This window comes from Colletotrichum paranaense, assembly GCF_030867605.1.
Source record: "Colletotrichum paranaense strain IMI 384185 chromosome Unknown Scaffold_12.1, whole genome shotgun sequence".
Taxonomy (NCBI): domain Eukaryota; kingdom Fungi; phylum Ascomycota; class Sordariomycetes; order Glomerellales; family Glomerellaceae; genus Colletotrichum; species Colletotrichum paranaense.
Window position 1 is genome coordinate 138,678 of NW_026848970.1, and position 15,593 is coordinate 154,270.

Here is a 15,593-nt window from a genome sequence, read left to right on the forward strand (position 1 = left end):
TCGTACATTTCTACTTCTCTTTATTTGTCACCCTTCCACTTCCACTCGGCCCGGCGGTGCAAATGGTAATCCTTGCTCTGGATAGCCTTGTAAATACCATAGAGACCGCCAATGGGCGGCTTGGACTTTACGACGTCGCGCCAGCCCTTCTTCTCGCCCTTGCGGGCCTCGACGTCGACCTTGACCTTGTTGTACACGGTCGGCAGCGTCGTTGCGTTGTACTTTTCGCGAAGGGCCTCGTACCAGCTCTTGTTGTTGTAGGCCTGCCAGAACTCGTCTTCGGTGTAGTACGTGTGCGCGTACAGCCACTTCATGCCGCCCAGCTCGCGGAGCTTGTGCTCGAGGGCGCGGTTCTTGGTGACGAACTCGGCCGGGTCAGAGGGGCCCCAGCCCCAGAGGCCGATATTGAGCATCGGCTTGGGGGCCGTTACCGTGCTACCGCTGCTGCTGCTGCCCTCGGCGGCGGGTAAGGTCTCGACCTCGCCCGTGTGCGGGTGGAACGTGGGCGGGGCGGTCTGCTTCAAGGGACAGAGCCAGAGGGGCCAGATGCCAAAGTTCTCGGCCGTGTAGTCGACGAAGCGCTCGGCGTTCTTGTAGGGGAGGGCGAGGTCCTGGACGACGAAGCGGGCCGACTCGCCGCTGCCGTGGAGGGCGCGGTAGAGCATGCGCGTGTGCAGGAAGTCGTCGAGGAACCAGCGGGTGAAGCGCGTAAAGGGGACGTACTTGAAGTAATCGAAGGCGGCGGCGCCGACCCAGAAGCCAGCGCGGTCGTATCGGAAGAGGTACTCGGCCAGGGGCACGTAGTCGACCACGGCGGACGAGGATTTCGTCGCCACTGTCGACGCCTCGCTGTTGGCGGAGCCGGCGGTGAGGGTGCGGTCTTTGACGTGCAGGTAGAACCAGGGGTCCCAGGCGCCACTGAAAGTCTGCGGCTTGCAGTCCTCGGGGATCTCGTCCGTCAGCTTGCCGGTGATGACGACGCCGTGGTCCTTGGAGAAGAGGATGCCGTCGACGTAGTCGTTTTCGGCGTTGAGCGTCTCGGCCTGGACGGTCTCGACGGCCTCGGCGACGCTGTGGGTGCGGTGGTACGTCGTCTTTACGTACTTCTTGGCCTCGACGAGCTGCAGCTCAATCATGGTGGTAACGCCGAGGGTGCCGACGGCTCCCGCAGCGCCGCGGAACAGGTCGGCCCGCTCGTTGGTCCGGTTGGCGCGGACGACCTGGCCGTCGGCGAGGACCATTTCGACCTCGTTGATGGTGTCGTCGAAGAAGCCGTGCTTGAAGCTCGAGGACTCGCCCGCGGTGCCGGCGTAGCCGCCGCCGGCGGTGATGCCGGGGAACTCCATGACGACGGGGGGGATGAGGCCGTGGCGGAGGGTGCCCTCGACGAGGCGGTCCATGGGGACGTTCGGCTCGACGAGGGCGGTGCGGCGGGCCTTGTTGACCTCGAGGACGCTGCCGAGGGCTGAGATGTCGACGACGCGGTCGCGGCGGAAGGGGCGGGTGCTGTTTGTCGAGCCGTGGAAGATGCGGTAGGGTTCCTTGCGGTCGAAGAAGGACCGCACCGCGGCGGCGATCTTGGAGACGGTCTTCTTGTGGCGCTCCATTGTGAACTCGTTATTAGTCGTGCCTGTCCCCTATACTATATGAATGATTCACCGTGAGCTCTCTGGCCCTTCTTGATCGAGTTTCTTGTGAGATCTTGGTGAGATCTCTGTGTGTTCACATCCAACACGGGGTGAGGGTGAGAATGAGATGTGAGTGAGAGCTATGCCAATGAGATTTCGGATGTGAGGTGAGATTTTTCCAGACGTTGCGCTGGCGCCGCAGCGCCACGTTTCCGGGGCTGTAGGTGCCTTAGCTCACCCGCATGTACTTAATCAAGGTTCTGACAGGGGATGCTACCTTACCCGGAGCTGTTCGGTGCAGGGGTAGCTCCAGCCTCAACCATTAACGCCATCTTCAACCTCTACACTCTGGGGGATCAATCTGAAATCTTCAATCCCCAGGGGGGGGGTTTTGGAGTCTGTGAGAGTGAGTGAACGACCTTCCGGTGTCACTCAACGCTGGAGCCTCTGGATTCTCGGAGAATTTCATCAAGGCGAAGGGTGACACGACGAGCTGCGGCCCGTTGCCGATGCAGCAAACACAACATTGGTGTGTGAGGTGAGATCTTTACCAAATCCGCCCTCTCACCTTGCTGCACTGCAACACGGCCCGAGCATTTCCCGACTCGTCAATCGTCACGAACGCGTGGATCAGCGCACAGAAACCTCCGTATTCGTGATACGCGTTTCGTTGGCCCCTTTCGCATGTGATACTAGATAGCTCCTAGAACGGGGCGGACAAGAATAATCTTCTTGGCTTTGGAGATCCGTCCACTGCTTGTTCAACGGGATGATCCCAGCAAGGAGGGTGAGTACGGACACGCTCGAGTCTCGTTTTCTGTGCGAAGTTATCTTATTTTGATTTGTGCAATTGCTCGCCCTATTATCATTCCTTTTTTTCATGAGGCGTTTAAATAATTACATGGTCTGATGTTGAATATGCAAAAATCATTAGTGATCTCTCTCCTCTTTCATCGAACACCGGTAAAGCTCATCATCAGACATCGACGCGACTCTCCCTGCCCCTTTGCTCCTGGTGGGATCTAGAGTTTCGCCGCAGTCTCTGGCGCAGCCGCCAATGTCGTCTCCTTCTTGGCGAGAACCCTCTTATGCACATCCTCATCGCTCACGGCACTTAACGACTCAAAGTCGAGAACCTCCTCCTGCAGCGTCTTGGACTTGATCGAGGTCGCCCTGGAATCGATCGTCTCCGGGCTCGTGACGGCCCTCTTCATGAAATTGGTCCACCCTTCAAAGCACCGCCTCGCATTGGGGATTTTTGTCAGGATCAGCGCGAAGCAGTGCGGCATCCCCTCGTACTCCTCAAAGACCACGGGCACGCCGTCCTGGTGCAGCTTGCGCGCCATGTACTTGTCCTCGTCCGCCAGCAACTCCCACCCCGTGCAGATGTACACGGGCGGCGCGCCCGCCCAGCTGCGGCTCATCAGGAGCGTCACCAAGGGATGCGCGAGGAGGTCGTCGTCGGCGTACATATTTGTCCGGGGCGGTTTCGCGGGCCAGGCTTCGCAGGGGGGCGGGTTGTATTTTGCGTAGACTTCGCCTGTGGGCAGGTAGTCGAATTCTCCGTTGGCGTCCCAGCTGGGCGAGCTTTGCGTGATGTCCATCCACGGTGAGTTGAGTGCGAGTCCCGCGGGTAAGGGGATTTCTCTCTCCTCGCCCAGCCAGCGAATCTTTCGATTCTGTCTGCGCAGCTCGAGAAGGAGTTGTAGCAGAGATAGACTCAAGTTGCCCCCGGCACTATAACATGTTGATTAGCACACCGACTTCCTCCTGACGATTGAGATTCACTCACCTGTCTCCAGCAACGACGATATGTTTCGGGTCGACGGCTTGGTGGTAGGCATCGGGTGGCGGGTATAGCAGAGTCAAATAGGAAACCAAGGCGTCTAGCAGAGCCGACGGGAAGGGGTTCTGCGGAGCCAAGCGGTACCGCACTGAGTACACGCGGCCTCCAGTCAACTTGGCAATCTTTTTCGTAGCTGGTCGGTGAGTCGCCGGGTCGCAGAGATAGTACGCTCCTCCGTGAAGGTACAACACCGTCAGCGGGCTGGTAACCTCCTTCTGTAGCTTTTCAAACTTGTCCTTCTCCCCAATCGCGGGCGGCCGCTCCTCTTCCGTCGCACCGGCACGGTAGCCCGTCCACTCGGCCTCCACTGGCACGATATCCGGCAGTCGCAGCTTGAGTTCTGGCGTATCTGGTGCCCTGGTTGACTGTATGATCCCGATGATGGCGTCGCGCACGTCGGTTTCTGGCGGCACGGGGCTGGCGTATGTGGAAACCCATATCCTCCCCTTGACGCCGCTATCACGGTTCGCGAGCTTCTGCGTGGACGTGATGGAGCGCAACTTGGCTGGTTGAAGGTATGAACGTAGCACCGAGATGATGAGATCGCTCCGTAGATCTAGGTACTGGGATGACTTTGACAAGTGTAGAACATGAAGCAGTGCTACCCGTGTTATCAAGGGCACTTTGGGCAGCAACGACAACAGCAGCTTGAACTGGGCAGGGTCCATATTGAGAGGATTCGGATAATCGAAGGATGATCGGGACATGGCTAAAAAAGGGAGGGAGAGGGAAAATAGGCGACGGCCTGGTCAAGGGATATATAAGAGAAGAAGAAGCAAGTGAAGGGTCGAGGCCAAGACGGCTACTATGCCTGACGTGGTTGAAACACCAGCAACAACACACGCTACTCCAGCAAAAGAAGGCTGCAATCTGTCGATAGAAGGTAGCAACGGTCAAGGGCTAGGGGCCAACAGGATGTTCAGATGAGTAGGGAATTGGTTGCGGGACCCCCCTGGCCAACAGATTTGGAGCCCACTCAGACTCACACGCACACTTCACCGTACGGATCGGCGGTCCCTTGGAGAGGGGATGTATCTAGCCTCTAGGAGCAGGGTACCAAGGTCGAAGAGAAGACAGGGTAAGCTGAGGAAGCTTGCCGTGGAGTGTTGTGTGTGTGTGCGAGGTGTGGATGGGAATAGCTGCTGTTGTGGGGAAAGCGGGAACGTGTTTGCACTCTGTCACGGTACAAGGAGGATGGGAAGAACCAGAATGGAGAAGAAAACAAATGTAACGGTAAGTAGATGGTAGCCCACAAGTGTCCGCAACATGAGCCAAAGTAAGAAACCAAAAAGAGTACTGGATAATTAAAAGAAAGCCAACGAGGCTGGGGATGCTTCGTTGGCGACTAAGGCGAATTGCCTACCTCAGGTGTATGGCAGACAAATCGATGACATGTCGGTTAGCCCAAAAAGGTGCCTCGGTTGATGGGATTTTCCCTCGAGTGATCGCTTGTGGCCATCAAACGAATGCGCAGCGGTCTAAGGCAAGTTTTACCCTCGCCGTTAGCTTCCCGCTTTAACCCTTGCATCATGTGCCAAAGGCTACTAGTGTAATGGTGTTGTATCCCTAGAGAGGATAGTTCTCCAAATTGGGGAATATCCTCATGGTCACTCCAAATTCTTAATCCATTGGGGTTTCGGAGCAATTCCAGCAGCGATGATGGATGGAGTGGAGGGTTAGAAGAGGCCGAGGGGCCGAAGGAGGGCGAAGATTGGATATGAGTGGCGCGTAGGACGACACTCACGAGGAAGCCCAGCGCAATGCGAAGCGTTCCAGAAGCCGTGAGTGGACGGTTGATGAGAAAGTAGTCTGAATCAACTAGGTAAGCACGTAAGATACCTAGGACTTGGTATTAAGTTCTGAGCAGCACACGGCTACCTTAGGCTTCAGCCCGTCCTTCAGGGAGAGAGAGACTGTTGATTGAGATGGCAGATGCAGTGGCGGGGATGAGCCTGGCAGGCGTCATGCTTTGAGTATTACCGTTGCTGGTAAGGAGGCAAAAGACCAGACGGTCGGCAAGCCGCAAGAAAAGATGAGGGTCGTTGGCTTTTGCTTCATCAGCAGCGGCGGCTCCCAGGGGGGTTGCTGTTGTTCGCTCCGCAAGAACGGTCAAAAGAGGAAATTGTTGCGGAAAAGGGTGGAACATGTTCGTTGCTTGTTCTTCGGCCCGCTCCAGTGCTGTCTACGGTTCTGCCTTACTCCGTATTCCTGACTAGATGTCGCGGGGCATACGTTTCGCACCAAAGCTGGGCGGTTTCCTTCTTTTTTTCTTTTTTTTTTTTTTCCCCCTTCCTGCCTTCATGTTCAGATACTTAGTTAGATGGAGGAGGGGAAAGATGAATGTGTCAGTGTTTGACATTAAAACACTCTTTGACATTTGCTCCGAAGGCCTCCTCCATGTGGTTGACAACTGATACTTCCCTTACTTACAATGTACCTTGAAGCCACGTTAAGGCTTGCGCAAAGCTACTGTTCGGAGTAATCCGCCATGCTTCGAGGTGGCTGGCATTTTAGACTGAGAGATGCTTGCTTATCCACCCTTCAGAAGTTCAGATACTCACTTCAACCTTCTCTCACCCCTCATCCTAACCCTGCATTCTTCACTCTGATCCTCAAACATCTGACCCATCGTCTGTGGGTTGAAGCAAGGAGCTTCAAGCTCCGTTGTGGTACACTATTAGAGTGAGATCTGCGCCCGTTGCTGAATCAAGCGCGACTCACGAAAGAAAAGAGACACCACATCCCACACAAGACACTAAAACCCCATGCTCTCATGCTCCGTTTTTAGTTTTCTAGCCCCCCTCTCGGATGATTAACGTCGCTTAGATGGAAGAAGAAATGCACCCAATCCTACGGCTCCGGCAGTGGGCCCCCGGCGTTCAGGCGCGCTCCCGCAACACTATCGGGCGACGCCACCCCATTTCAGTCGAGCTTGCGAAGATCGCCAGATACCTGCGTTTTACAGCTATTTGTACCTGCCTCGCTTTCTACACAGTCTCGCTCGATACTCACGTTCTCTTTCATCTCTGCTTGACCGGCATCTATGCGGGTCCTCTCAAACTGCACATTGCCAATTAGTCTGTCGTAATCGACTCTTGAAACTGACTGCGTGACAGCCTGGCCCATCTATGAACGCTTTTCATCTGGCAGTAAAAGTACTAAAAGTGAATGAGAAGGGCTCATTTCGCGGTGAGACGTTGACACGCACACCCACACTCGCCAACGAACCTTTTCACCCCCGCGAGACCCTCCTCGCTTACGGGACAACTATGGCAACACCCGAGATAGCGACCAGCCCATGTAAAACACGTCAATGGAACCCTGGCCAGCCTCACACGTTCACAACCCCTCTGAACCCTGAAGCTGCGGTCCGGGGCTGGGCTGGAGTTCTGGCTCTTGCACGTGGATAACTGTCACATACAAAGGTCGCTTTCGGATGTTTTATGCCGCCGCATACACGTAGTCTGCTTCAAGGCTTATGTCTACCTTTTGCTACTCTGTACAGGCGTTTGTTTTCCCAAAAGTTCCACACGCGCAATTACACCCGTCGCTCTCCTGTTCATGACGCAATGAAATCATAGATGCATACTGTACATTGTGTTTCCTTACTATCCCAATTATGAAGAAGCGGGTGCCTGCTGCTGCGAGTTGCTGTCGGACGAGGTTCCGTTTGTTGCTGCCGGTGTGGCGGCAGAGTCCTTGTTGGCCATGGCCATCTGCCAGGCCGGGATAGAGGCCTTTGCGCCCGTGGCACCACTGAACGGCGAAGGGCGGTTGAAGGTCGGCGTGCTGGCGGGCTTGGTGGTCTCGGTGCTGGCAGCGGCCTCCGTGCTGTTCGCAGCAGGAGCGGGCGTAGCGGTCGCACCAGGTCGCAGACCGTTGGCGGGTGTCGATGATGACGCGGCGGTCATGCGTTGTGTGATCAGGGTCTTGAGGCTAGTGAGTTCGGTGTTGACCTCCTTCAGTCTCGAGTCGGTAAGATCCTTCTGAGTGTTCATAGCCTTAGGGATGGAATCCTTGAGGATCTGCACGTCGTCCTTGACGCGCTGTGTCTCGAGTTCCCTTCGCTGATTGGCGTTCCTCAGCTCCGTCATAATCTTTTCAATATCCTCCAAAGCCGTATCCAGTTTTTCAGTGCGTTTTTGCTCCGTAGCCTTGAGTTCCTCTGTATCCTTGGCCAGTTGCTCGACAAGTCCAAAGGCCTTATCGAACTGCTCCTCAATCGACTTCTTATCTTGTTCGAGCTTCTCGGGTGTCGGCGGCGCAATCAGAGGAACCACGTATCGCTAAGCTTTGTCAGTCATATGTTTTCGCAGAACCAGAGGTGTGGAAGTCCGTACCTTAGCCAGAGTGTATGCGCCGTAGCTGAAACCACCGACGACTGTTGCCATGATGAACCAGTCCCTCCAGTCTCTCTTAGGGGGCGGTGGAGGAGGTTGCCATGCCTGGTACTGAGGAGGGTATGCTGGTTGGTAGTATTGTTGTGGTTGTTGCTGTTGCTGCTGCTGAGCGACCGGCATCGGACCTGGTGCAGCCTGGACGCCGACTCTCGATAAAGCGGCATCGATTTCTTCTTGGGTCAGGTTCTTAGTCCGTAGGAAAGACATGCGACTCTCGATGGACGAGCTTGCAACGCTCGGGTCCTGCAGAACTACAGTACAGTCAGTATAGGGTTGCGCGCGGTACATCGGTTCGTTGGGACTAACACTGCGTCTATCTACAAGTTAGCAGGCCGCCATTGGACATTGGGATTGGGTTCACCATACCGCTGATGCGACGATATCCTCTCGTATCGCCATCTTCAATGTGTCGCCTTGTCGACCTCGCCGCGAACTTCTTCAGTGAAGAGTACACTTCGCGGTAATGGAGGCGAAGGTAAAAGGCATGTGCAGTTGGAAGGAATGACGGAGGGCCCTTCGCGACCTGATTACGTGCAATAATGGGTGGCCGGGTCCTGAGCCGAGGCTTCGGCGCAGAGCAGCGGCTGGGGAAATGTCTGGAGCGATTACCTAATGCGGAGAAATGCCGAGCAAGTACCGTGCGGATGTCCTTCGTTCACCGTCACGTGTTGGGCATCACCGAGACCGTGGCAGCCGGGGACCCATCGCCCATTGTTTGAGAGGGGCAGTGCGCAACCAATGAACGAGGGGCAGAACAATTTGTTTACTTGCTCCAGAGCAACAACACTTTTGCATCTGCTACCCGATCCGCCATCCCACTCGCACCTCCTTACACACGACGCATGCACGCACGCGCAAACCATACATCTTTACTCGAATTCGTCGCGCAACAGCTTGCTTCTATCCCCGCGACTCGCAATTGTTGGCTCCTGGATCGCAAGTCCTTTCGCAAGTCCGTTGACTGCGATTTGGCACTAGAACTCCCACTATTCAGCTCCCTCCGACCATGTCGCAAGACACCGGCCTGTGGAGTGTGCGCAGACCAAGAGAAGTCAGCATTTTCCTCAATATCAGCCTGTCGCAATACTATGGCCTCTAGAGATTCGCCCTAGCTAACATCTTGCGCAGACATTAGGAGGCATTAACTACAACACCGGCCTACCTCAACCCGCATCAGCGATGAAGCGATCCGCCTCAGGCGTCGGCGCAGGCGCGCCCTACTCAAACAGCCATGGCCGATCCATGTCCGGTTCCAGACAATCTCTGGCATTATCGCGACCTAGCCAGCCCATGTTCCAGCGCTCATCATCCGGAACGAACTTGGCAGACATTGGCCTGTCCTCAGTGAAGCGAACATCATCGATACGCGACAAGTCCTTTGCCCCGACGCCTGCACCAGGACGATCTTCACAAGACGATAGAAGGAGCAGCGTGTACCGCGCAAGGACATCAACCGCCGGACCCATGAGCCACCAGAGTTTCTTCCAGCAAGCACCACAGCCTGCTGGCGTACCACGAGACCCCCGCCCGCTGCGAGACAGATCCTACCAGGCTAGAATAGGACAAGAGCTGCTGGATTACCTCGCCCAAAACAACTTCGAAATGCAGATGAAGCACACCCTATCGCAAAACATCATCAAGTCCCCTACACAAAAGGATTTCAACTTCATGTTCCAATGGCTGTACAGACGGATTGACCCGAGCCACAAGTTCCAAAAGAACATCGACCAAGAAGTGCCGCCTATCTTGAAGCAGCTGCGGTACCCGTACGAGAGAAGCATCACAAAGAGTCAGATTGCCGCTGTTGGTGGTCAAAACTGGAGCACTTTCCTGGGATTGCTGCATTGGATGATGCAGCTGGCGCAGATGCTGGATGGCTACGCCTGTAGTCGATACGACGATGCTTGTCTCGAAAGCGGCATCGACGTCACCGGGGATCGTATCATTTTCGACTTTTTGAGCAAGGCATATAGGGACTGGCTTGCCATGGACGAGGACGCAGACGACGACGATGCCAACCGAGCACTGGCCCCTCATATTGAAAGGATGGCCGCCGCTTTTGAGCAGTCCAACTCCAAGTACACCTCCGAGCTTGAAATGCTCGAGGCAGAGAACAGCCGACTTTTGCAAGAAATTGAAGATCTTGAAAAGTCTACACCGGATCCCGCGGTACTCGACAATCACTTCAGGATCATGGAAGAGGACAAGATCAAGTTCGAGGAGTACAATGCGCTTGCCATGCAGAGATCCGACAAGTACGAAACCCGAATCAACGTTCTACACGAAGAGCTTGATAAGCTCAATGAGGAGCTGAGAGAGGTAGAGGACGAACGACGAGGACTTCAAAAAGCTGTGGACGATCTCGGCATCAGCATGCAGGATATCGACCGCATGACTGCTGAGCGGGAACGTCTCCAGAAGGGAATCGAATCGGCATCGCAAAGATTGGAGGACGTCAAAAAGAAAGTCGCCGAAAAGGAGATGGAGGCAAGCAGGAAACTGGACGAACTCGAGAGAATGGTTGACAGATACAACACTTTGGCGTATCAGATTGCGCTTATACCTGCAACCGCAGTCAACGCCAACGGCAGAGACTACGAATTGCAAGTAACGGTCAACGATGGACCGGACTTCAGCTCTTCCCAATTGAAGGGCTCTAGCGGCGTTTCTTCAAGCGACCGATTGCTTGCTGACCCTGTTACTGGTTACCAAGCCGCTCACATTCTCAACCTCGACTTGCGCGGACAGGTCAAGAACAGTTTCCTCACGCTCAGAAAGGAGATTTCCGAAAGGAGAACCATTGCTATGGACAACATGATGAAGGATCATGATCTGCTCGATGGCATCAAGGAGGCAATCGAAGACAAGCGTAACGAAGTTGAGGCTCTGGAGCACCGTGTCCGCGCTGCTGAAGAAGAATATGAGAAGACCAAGGAGGTACGCAGTATGCCTGATCTGCACAATAGACCACCCACTAACAACACAACTATCACAGGTAACAACGACACAAAAGATGGCGTCTGATGCCCAGATCGAGAAGATGGAAAAGGAGCTCGCCAAGATGCGAGCCACTTTGTCAGAGTCGGTACAGCTGATGGAGCAACGTGAGATGAACACCAGCATCGAGTAAGTCCAAGCAAATCGCAGCTACCGGTGCGTCAGTACTGACCGTTACCTTAGATACGAACAGCTCGTGCTTCGTGCCAACTCACTGCGAGAAGAGCTGCACACAGAGATTGACCGCATGCTCAACGATGTCATCAAATTCAAGATTCACGTACAAAAGAACCTTGACGACTACGAGGGTTTCGTGGCCGATGAGGTTCAGGCAGAGTTGGGCAGCGAGGAAATGGGCGACGACACACGGAATATCAACATGTGAGATCTGCTTTGCAAGGTCCTTTGGGTGGCTTGATGGACGCTTTCCTTTGCGAGGATCGTCTATTGGTTTTCTTGATGAGCGTTCCGCTCGGGCGCAACTTTTAGTCCAGGGCTTGCTTTTGTTCTTGTTTCTCAGATACCATGATGACGGATAATGACGGCGACAGGGACATCACAGTCTCGATGAATTTGAACTTGGTTTACTGTTTCTTGACTTTTTGGTACCTCTATGGCTTGAGTTGGTTTTTGAAGACTTCCAGGTAAAGCTTAGGGCCCATTCGTCTAGTTCTGCGCGGCAAGCTTTTGCGTGGGAGAGGCACAACTCCATAGCCATCTCCGCCTCGAGACGCAAAGGTTGATGGAAGGATACAAAAGGCGAGTTGACAACCTGATGGGATTGTTCATGGCACACTATCTGTACGACATCATAGCCACCATATCTCACATTCTCAAACCCCATTGTACACAGCCAAAAAAGACAACAATCCATATTTGAGGACATATAAGAATGCCAGCCGCAGCTATCATGAACTTTCTTACACCGACAAACCACCAACAACTCCCCTCGTCAAACAAACCAGCAGCAAATCCTGACGCCGCAGTCTGGGAATCAGCAATCCTCGCACTACGCCGACAAAGCAGCATTCCACTCTTGGACAAGAAGGTGCAAACATGGCGCGACGGGTTTGAAGAGGCAGAGTACCGGGACGTCCACCATCTCGTCCAGGAGCACCGCTTACCACGGGACGCAACACGGCAAACCCAAAGCTGGCTACGGGAGGCCCGTACGTTGGAGACCGAGGCAAAGAATTGCGGACATAAACCTACAAGGATCCTGTACGCTGGTATTGTGCAGGACTGCGAGGCAGAACTGCATTGTCTTCGGAACCAGTTCGTCATCAAGACGTTTCGGTTTGAACGTATTCCGCATAACCTTGCGAAATTACGGCGATGGATTGGTCGTAGCGAGGAGAATCCAGCAACAAGTACCACGGGAATTTCTCTAAATACTACCACGATTGAAAACAAACCGTTAGGAAGGACCATATCGCTTCCATCCCTCGGCAAACCGCGACCGCTCAGCCTTGAGCTCGTAAGGGGAGCCATGGAAATACCAGACGAGATCGACGGCCCGGACGCAATGGACGACGAGAACGAAGAACAAGAAGAGGAAAAAACAAAGGAGAAGGAAGATTACACCTGCTCTGACCAAGAGTGGGCTCATTGTCTGGAAGACTGGAGTCGACGCCAAGAAGACTGGGCTCGCCGCGAGGAGGAGCAGGAGAGCCAGCGGCTGCAGCTGGCGATGAGATACAAGTACCCGGTCAACATGCGCAGAGCCAAAACACAGTACTTGCGGGCCATGGAGAGGCAGGAGTGGGAGCAGGAGAAGGGGGTGTGCGACTTTGCTGGTCATGATCGTTTCTCGTGGGCCTCGGTGTAGAACATCATGTTGGAGATCACCCCAGGCGTTCTTTGCGTTGCAGTCTAGAGGATTTCAATGACGAGATAGGAAACTACTGCCAAAGACCAAGATGTGGTTTGCTCATGAATGATGAATGTGAGTCGCATTGAAGTCAGGTTGTCAGATGCGAGTGCGGTCACCGTGTCTCTTATTGCTTTGCATGCATGCTTACGTGAAGTCTGCCATGTGTGAACAATAACCGTAACTCGCAAATGTGGTGTACAAGTAGGGATGAAGAGGCGGCCCCCAGTTGGCTAAAAGTCGCATATCAGCTCTTCTAGGGTACTTAGGTCCCCTGTTCTAGGGTACCTGATTGTTATCGCTTTCAAAAATGATGACTTCTGAAGGTGAAAAGGTAGAGAGATGGGTTACGAAAAGGGACTAGCGTCGTTGCCCCGGTATCTCGCACAACGCACAACGGAGGGATCATTCCACCGTGTCTCCGCGATGGGCCGCCGGTACATCAAGTAATACGGTACCGCCGGACTTTAGCAACCCCCGCACTCGCACACAAGCCAAGTGCAATAGCTCACCCAAAGTACCTTAAGTTGGTGGGTGATGGAGATGGGACTTTGGAAGCCGGAGTCGGTGGCTTGAACTTTCAGGGCTGGTCCAGTCGTATGGATTATTGTCAATGAGACGGGCACACCCGTGGGCGGGTTAGGGGACTTTGGTTGTCCTAAAAGCCGGTATCTCCACTGACGTGCCAATCAGATGCGCCGACTTACATGAAATGACTTAGAGGTAAGGTAGTGACGCGCAGATGCTTGACGCGTTGCGACAGGTAGACCAGCTCACTTTCCATAGCCATTGGACTGATGGCTCAGAGCTCATCATTCCTGTGGCTCGCAATCGCACATCTGAAGTGCAGATTTAAACCAAGCCTCACCGCATGAGTGATGCACACGTATCGATGACTGCCTACCTCATCTTTTCTCTCTCGGACCGGGCTCATTGCTCTCGCTAACGCCGAGTGGATCCCGTTCCGTCTAGTCCAATTCCCCGGCCGGCGAGCGCGGATTGCAACCACTTTGAGCTTGTCTCTTCCACTCCCCTCCCTCCCTCTCCTCTTCTTCGTGTCACATCCTGCATATGTAACAAAGTCCAACTCTATCTATATATCTCGGAATCCCCTCACACCCCTCGGGCAAGAGGGTCTTTGATGAACCATGTCCAAGTTCAGACAGTTCTTCCGCACTTTCTTCCAACAACCGCCCATACGTCCCGGTACTAAGAAGGCTTCAGCAACGCCGGCCTCCGTGCTCGCCCTTTCAATGGCCTCATATTCAACCACCGTCACCAAGATCCCAGACCTTGGTCCCTCGCCCGAGGATGCCTCATCTAAGCCTCATCACGTCACGAAAAACGGCAACAGAGTCGGCTTCAAGAACGTCCACCCTTCCTTTGGTGATGGCATCGGCTTTTCCAAGATGGTCCGCCATGTCCTCTGGTACGTTTCAATCTCAATCTCATTCTCACAGCCCGGTCACGCCGGCCTCACTTCCGCTTCCACTCCCGCTCAATCGCATCTAACAACCATCACAGGCCGCAAGTGACGGGTGAGCTCAAGTGGCCAGACACCACGCCGCCAACAGTGACCGTCAAAAAGCCAGAGTTCCTGCCCAACCGCACAGCCTCAGACAAGCTCCGCGCAACATGGCTGGGCCACGCCTGCTACTACGTAGAATTCCCTTCCGGCCTGCGCGTCCTCTTTGACCCTGTCTTTGAAGACCGCTGCTCCCCCTTCTCATTTATGGGTCCCAAACGCTTCACCCCCAAACCCTGCGACCTCGCCGACATACCCTTTGTCGACGCCGTCTTCATCAGCCACAGCCACTACGACCACCTCTCCCACGAATCCGTCCTCACCATCCAGAAGCACAACCCAAAGGCCCACTTCTTTGTCGGCCTCGGCCTGGAGTCCTGGTTTAAGAGCGCCGGCCTCAAGAACGTCACGGAACTCGACTGGTGGGAGGACGCCGAAATCACCCTCAACATCGACAAGGGCGTCGACGAGGCGCCCGAGTCCATCACCGCCCAGGTCTCCTGCCTCCCCTGCCAGCACACCTCCGCCCGCACGCCCTTTGACAAGGACACGACACTCTGGGCCTCGTGGGGCGTCAAGTCGTCTGGCAAGTCGGTCTGGTTCGGCGGCGACACGGGATACCGCGCCGTGCCGTGGACCCCGCTCGATGTCGATGACTACGGTCCAAAGTACGCCCACCTGCCCATGTGCCCGCAGTTCAAGCAGATTGGTGAATTCCGAGGACCGTTTGACCTCGGCCTGATCCCCATCGGTGCATACTATCCCCGTGTTGCCTTCTCAGGGATGCACGCCAACCCGTTCGATTCCGTCGAGATCTTCCAGGATACCAGGTGTCAGCGTGCCATGGGCATTCATTGGGGAACATGGGCCCTGACTATGGAAGAGGTTCTGGAGCCGCCCAAGCTTCTTCAGGAAGCCATGAAGAAGAAGGGCTTGCCCCCGACTGGCGTGTTTGATGTGTGTGAGATTGGAGAGAGCAGGGACTTTTAGGTGAACGACCGTTTGCAGTGTATTATTACTGTATTCATTATCTGTTCTTTCGCATCTAGAGCGGGCGTTCTTTTGGGTAACGGTTCCTAGATACTATGTAGATAAAGGCATGCAACGCGAGATATAAGCGTTAAGCCATAACCAAAATGGGTCACTGAAGACCACGTTAAACTCTAGCTCAGCCCGTTCGACTTCGAAGAGACTCGCAATTGGTGGGCCAACCAGTCTGCGCATCGCAATAAGGCGGATGACTACGCAATATGCAGTCAGCCTGCACCTGAACACAAAGTGCCAATAACGTCTACGACGCCAATGGGTTACTGGTCACATGATACTA

At 54.5% G+C, this 15,593-nt stretch overlaps 6 protein-coding genes across 6 annotated transcripts; 3 read left to right on the forward strand and 3 right to left on the reverse strand.

The window, feature by feature from the left end:
- Positions 1 to 20: 20 nt before the first annotated feature.
- On the reverse strand, positions 21 to 1,607 carry CPAR01_12963 (FAD binding domain-containing protein; the record flags this gene model as incomplete). The annotated part of the gene is made up of 1 exon (XM_060497217.1): positions 21 to 1,607. One exon carries the CDS (start codon positions 1,605 to 1,607, stop codon positions 21 to 23), a length of 1,587 nt encoding a protein of 528 aa, XP_060343610.1.
- Positions 1,608 to 2,650: 1,043 nt separating this feature from the next.
- Positions 2,651 to 4,181, reverse strand: CPAR01_12964 (uncharacterized protein; the record flags this gene model as incomplete). The annotated part of the gene is made up of 2 exons (XM_060497218.1): positions 2,651 to 3,365; positions 3,421 to 4,181. The coding sequence occupies 2 exons, from the start codon at positions 4,179 to 4,181 to the stop codon at positions 2,651 to 2,653; spliced, it is 1,476 nt and encodes a 491-aa protein (XP_060343611.1).
- Positions 4,182 to 7,091: 2,910 nt separating this feature from the next.
- On the reverse strand, positions 7,092 to 8,273 carry CPAR01_12965 (uncharacterized protein; the record flags this gene model as incomplete). Its single annotated transcript, XM_060497219.1, has 4 exons — positions 7,092 to 7,760; positions 7,815 to 8,125; positions 8,181 to 8,187; positions 8,241 to 8,273. The coding sequence occupies 4 exons, from the start codon at positions 8,271 to 8,273 to the stop codon at positions 7,092 to 7,094; spliced, it is 1,020 nt and encodes a 339-aa protein (XP_060343612.1).
- Positions 8,274 to 8,880: 607 nt separating this feature from the next.
- Positions 8,881 to 11,256, forward strand: CPAR01_12966 (HEC/Ndc80p family protein; the record flags this gene model as incomplete). Its single annotated transcript, XM_060497220.1, has 4 exons — positions 8,881 to 8,907; positions 9,003 to 10,811; positions 10,870 to 11,000; positions 11,055 to 11,256. The coding sequence occupies 4 exons, from the start codon at positions 8,881 to 8,883 to the stop codon at positions 11,254 to 11,256; spliced, it is 2,169 nt and encodes a 722-aa protein (XP_060343613.1).
- Positions 11,257 to 11,781: 525 nt separating this feature from the next.
- On the forward strand, positions 11,782 to 12,699 carry CPAR01_12967 (uncharacterized protein; the record flags this gene model as incomplete). The annotated part of the gene is made up of 1 exon (XM_060497221.1): positions 11,782 to 12,699. The coding sequence occupies one exon, from the start codon at positions 11,782 to 11,784 to the stop codon at positions 12,697 to 12,699; it is 918 nt and encodes a 305-aa protein (XP_060343614.1).
- Positions 12,700 to 13,889: 1,190 nt separating this feature from the next.
- On the forward strand, positions 13,890 to 15,256 carry CPAR01_12968 (NAPE-hydrolyzing phospholipase D; the record flags this gene model as incomplete). The annotated part of the gene is made up of 2 exons (XM_060497222.1): positions 13,890 to 14,170; positions 14,266 to 15,256. The coding sequence occupies 2 exons, from the start codon at positions 13,890 to 13,892 to the stop codon at positions 15,254 to 15,256; spliced, it is 1,272 nt and encodes a 423-aa protein (XP_060343615.1).
- Between the last annotated feature and the right edge of the window lie 337 nt (positions 15,257 to 15,593).